Source organism: Sinocyclocheilus rhinocerous, unplaced genomic scaffold, assembly GCF_001515625.1.
Source record: "Sinocyclocheilus rhinocerous isolate Xijiao unplaced genomic scaffold, SAMN03320098_v1.1 scaffold499, whole genome shotgun sequence".
Classification (NCBI taxonomy): Eukaryota; Metazoa; Chordata; class Actinopteri; order Cypriniformes; family Cyprinidae; genus Sinocyclocheilus; species Sinocyclocheilus rhinocerous.
Genome location: NW_015637156.1, coordinates 448,748 through 453,870, shown reverse-complemented (window position 1 = coordinate 453,870; position 5,123 = coordinate 448,748). Strand labels below are relative to the sequence as shown.

The 5,123-nt window shown below is 36.7% G+C and overlaps 1 protein-coding gene across 7 annotated transcripts in view; it reads left to right on the top strand.

The window, feature by feature from the left end:
- pals2b (protein associated with LIN7 2, MAGUK p55 family member b) overlaps positions 1 to 5,123 on the top strand; it is a 28,522-nt gene that overhangs the window by 20,016 nt on the left and 3,383 nt on the right. For all 7 annotated transcript variants that reach the window (XM_016563578.1, XM_016563576.1, XM_016563579.1 and 4 more), the window contains 6 exons: positions 477 to 704; positions 1,896 to 2,027; positions 2,120 to 2,216; positions 2,516 to 2,584; positions 3,423 to 3,584; positions 3,725 to 3,927. In XM_016563578.1, the coding sequence (XP_016419064.1) occupies positions 477 to 704; positions 1,896 to 2,027; positions 2,120 to 2,216; positions 2,516 to 2,584; positions 3,423 to 3,584; positions 3,725 to 3,927 (891 nt within the window). The remainder of the gene's footprint in view (positions 1 to 476; positions 705 to 1,895; positions 2,028 to 2,119; positions 2,217 to 2,515; positions 2,585 to 3,422; positions 3,585 to 3,724; positions 3,928 to 5,123) is intronic.

Sequence of the window (5,123 nt, the reverse complement as noted above, 5' to 3'; positions counted from 1 at the left end):
AACAAATGCCTTGTTTATAATGGGTTTTAATGTTTTTGTCTCGTCGCTCCGGCCGGACAGGGCATCACAATGTGGTAAGGGGCGTAACATTTCCGTCACACGCTTGAGGTATTCGGCCAATCACAATGCACTGGATAGCTGGCCAATCAGAGCACACCTTGCTTTTCAGACCGATGAGCTTTGTAAAAATCGACGTGTTTCAGAAAGGCGGGGCAAAGAGGAGAAGCAATAATGTACATTATGTGGAAAATAATGTGTTTTTTGAACCTTAAACCGCATAAACATTTCATTACACCAAATACAAAAAATAATGTTCTTTTTAACAACATCATATGACCCCTTTAAAACTGTGGTGAGAACTAACCAGTGCTGAAACAGGGGGTTTCATGACCCTTTAAATCAATATCCAGTCCAACAGTGCAACAGAACGAAAGCGCCTGCATGTGTGTCATTACTCATGCTGTGGTTTCGCCCAGGGTGTGACCTTTCGAATGGACAAGGGTGACCTGGTAATCGCTCGCATCCTCCACGGAGGGCTGATTGACAGGCAGGGGCTGCTGCATGTGGGTGACATCATAAAGGAGGTGAATGGGAAGGACGTCGGCAATAATCCCACTGAACTCCAGGAGATGCTCAAAGAATGTAGTGGAGGAATAACACTGAAAATACTGCCCAGCTACAGAGACGCTGCAGCGCCCCCACAGGTGCACACACACGCGAATATCCATATACACTACTGCTCAGAAGTTTAGGGTCAGTAAGATTTGTTTAATGTTTTTGAAGGAAGTCTCTTATGGTCTAGAAGGCTGCATTTATTTGATTAAAAATGCAGTAAAAACAGCAATATTGTGAAATATTATTGCATTTAAAAATAATTGTTTTGCATTTTAATATATTTTTAAATGTCGTTGGTGTCACATGATCCTTCAGAAATCATTCTGACATGCTGATTTGAAATAGAAATAGAAAATGAATTGAAATGGAAATCTTTTGCAACACTGTAAGTGTCTGTTTACTGTCACTTTTGATCAATTTGTGTGTATTGAATGTGTATTTGCTAAAATAACAGTATTAATTAAAAAAAAATCTTACTAACCCCAAACTGTAAAAACAACTGTACATGTAGGCACTAAATATGCATAATCATATTCATATTCATTCATGTTGTTCAAATCCACCAGTATTTGTTTCGTAAAATTTTTAAGTGCACACATGGACTTGTGTGCATGCCGAAACACACATTCAACATCTATCCTTGGGGTTGCATTTGGCCATTTTTGAAATCCCATGATTCTTTGTAGTAAAAAAAGATCCCTGAGAGCCCTATTAATAGCACTCCACATGCTATCTGGGGCAAGACATGCACACACGCACAATTCAATCTTATTACATGGCTCCTGGTATTTTCTCTGTATCTTACATCTATCCCTCTGTGTACATAATGTATTCATGTCTTCTCAAGAAGCTTTTCGAGAGGGATTCTGCTAATAACAAATCATTTTGTCATTGTGATTCAATTTTTCAAAGTCAGTGACACTAGGCCCCACAATAAGGCTTCTTATTTAAATACATTTATGTAAATATTATATCATCCCCTCCTCCTCAATCTGTGGTGAACCTGGAGATCTGCCATGGACATTTAGTCCCTACACTTGTCAGATCATGATGTTTGATCTAATACGAAGTTATGTGGGTAAAGTTTAGGTTAGGTTTTCTTTATCTTTTCTTTCAAGTAATGTTAAAAAAAATATTGTATTTATGAGATGAGCACATATGAATGACACCACAGTGCTTGAATGTGAATTAAATTATAACTCCGTAATCCCGCTGGAATGTGAACAGCATGAGTTTTGCTTTTTAATATTTGGATTAATCCCACGTTTTATTTCTCTCAGGTTTATGTGCAGCCACATTTTGACTACAATCCAGCCAATGACAATCTAATTCCATGCAGAGAGGCGGGGCTTGCATTCAAAAGGGGTGATATCCTGCAGATTGTCAACCGAGAAGACCCAAACTGGTGGCAGGTGTGATTACTGTGGTTTTTTTCTTACCTGTTCTCACTCATGTGTATTGGTCGGTTATTGTGTGCCACTGACCATATTGTTTTGACTGACAGGCGTGCCATTTAACGGAAGGAGGTACTGGGCTGATTCCCAGTCAGTTTCTGGAGGAAAAGAGGAAAGCATTTGTTCCTAGAGACCTGGATGGAGCAGGTGATAAACCTAAACATGTTATTCTTGCCAAAACATGAAATGAAACAAAATGACAGAAATATTCTGAAACTTCTAAAGCTGTTTCAAGGACATACAGTATTAATGTATTATGCTTTCGCTGTATTAACAAGTGAAAACCATGGTACACTTTTGTATGAGATACAATTTTATCCATTTATAATAGTGCCACAAGCCTACAGCACAGAAACGCTAACGTAATGCCATCTAGTGGACAAATTTAGCATTACATTACATAATATATCTCTTTCACTCGTCTTCTCCTTTTCTTTCTTTTTTAGGAATCCTATGTGGAACAATAACTGGTAAAAAGAAGAAAAAAATGATGTACCTCACTGCCAAAAATGCAGGTTAGCAGATAAAATACTTGGTTTATTGTATTACATTTTTTTTTTAAAATAAAATTGTAATCAGAAAGGGACTTAATTAAAATAAATAATACAAAACATTTTTTAAATAATTGATTAATAATGGTAATAATTATTATTATCAATGTTGAAAATGTTTTTGTTGCTTCATATTATTGTGTATATATTTTTTTTTTCAGATTTTTTTTTTTAAATAGAAAGTTCAAAGTACAGGATTTCTTTATAGCTATGTTTTGTAGCATCATAATTGTCTTAAGTTTCACTTTCATCAGCGTAATTTCATTGCTGAATAAAAATATGAATGAATACATTTTTATTATTAATATCTAATTTTTTATTTCACAATATTACTGTCTTCATTTTTATTCAACTTTGTGAGCATATGAGACATAATTTAAAATATTGTAAAAAAATAAAAAAAATAAAAAAATAATAATTATTATTATTATTCCCAACTTTTTGACCGTTTGTGTGTGTGTGTATATATATATATGCGTATATATATATATGTATATATATATATATATATATATATATATATAAAAATACACACAAAATATCCACAGACACCACAGACATGCCCTTCAATGAAAACTCAAGATCTTTGCAATTTAACATCACAAAGGGCTTTAGATTACACTGACCAAATTTGGTGTTGATCTGATTAAATCTCTAGGAGGAGTTAAAATGCAGCACCTGAAATAAAATCCAACACCTGAAATTCAAATAGAATTTCAGAATTGACTTAACACACATATGCATCTTTATCCTAATATCGATAAATCCATTGTGTCTCCTCTCCTGTATGGTTATCCTACAGAGTTTGATCGGCATGAGCTTCAGATCTACGAGGAAGTAGCACGTATGCCGCCGTTTCAGAGGAAAACCCTCATCCTGATTGGAGCGCAAGGAGTGGGGCGTCGTAGCCTGAAAAACAGACTAGTTGTGCTACATCCCACTCGCTTTGGTACCACTGTACCACGTGAGAACCTAATGAATACTCTTACCTCGAAAATATAATAAAACACAATAAAATAATAAAATAAAACACAAAAAGCAAAGCAATGCTTTGTTCTTGCCCATAGGTTTACCCATTTCTTTTCTTCTGTCTCAATATCTCAGACACGTCTCGGCGGCCTCGCAGTGACGAGCAAGATGGTCAGTCATATAGATTTGTAACACATCTAGAGATGGAGATGGACATCAAGGCGGGCCGGTACCTGGAACACGGAGAGTACGACGGCAACCTCTATGGTACTAAAATTGACTCCATCCATGAGGTGGTGAACACCGGCCGCACATGTATCCTGGACGTCAATCCCCAGGTGAGTGTCTCAGAGAGGTTCACAGATATTATATTATGTCACTTAGGCTAATTCGAATGACAGATTATATGCACTACCATTCAAAAGTTTGAGGTTAGGATTTTTTAAAAGAAATGAATACTTGTATTCAGCAAGGATGCATTAAATTGATCAAAAGTGACAGTGAAGACATTTATAATGTAAAAAAAAATTATATTTCAAATAATTGCTGCTCTTTTGAACTTTCTATTCACCATCGGATTCTGTATTTTTGATCAAATAAATGCAACTTTGGTGAAAATAAGAGACTTTAGACTTTATTCTAACATATAATTCTATTTAATCTAATTATTATATATTAAATATTTAAAATAAATAGTTAGAGCACTTTTTTCTATAAGCACATTTTCTATAATCATAACATTTATTCTATAGGGAACACTACTTTCACTACTTTCTCACTCACGAGACGTAGACTGCATTTTGGTGGCCTACATAATAGTGGTCCCTCGGTGGAGGTCACATGAGAATTAACACAACCTTTAGACAAACAGACCACAAACTTTTTTCCAGTGAGCTTCACCTTGTTATGTTGCGCACCAGTTAACCATCATATAAACACGCAGGCACTCAGTGTGGGAAGCAGAGAGGGTCATGCTGTCATTTCAACTGTTTAAAGAAGGCTTTTTACAACCGGCAATATGGTTGTGCACCTTTAATACATGCATGAGATATCAGAGACTTTACATCCATAAATCATATAATAATATATAATCAAACCCCTTGATATGGCTGTTTTATCTTTGTATTAAAACGTACTTACAGGCTGTGAGTCAGAACAGCCGGCATTGTAGTCTACTCTCCCAGGATCAGGAACAGTATATTAACTCCATAAAATGGAGCAATAAACCAATAAAATATTTGGGTTGAACTGTTCTGGAACGGTGTTGTAAATACAACTTAACCACTGATTTGTAGACATGTCCTCGTTTGGAAGGCCAAACAAAGTAATGTTAGTTTCGCTTTCACAACGAAACACACAGTGTCACACACGGCGGGCTAGAGTGAGTGGCGGCGGGCGAGCTTGAGAACGGCGCGGCCAGTGGATTCGACGATTGAGCGTCCGGCGGGCTTGCGGCAACCACATGTGACGACCCCGAGGCTGGACTCCGCTTCGTCCACGGTGAAAGCCGATCCGGTGATCCACAGCGCGAAGT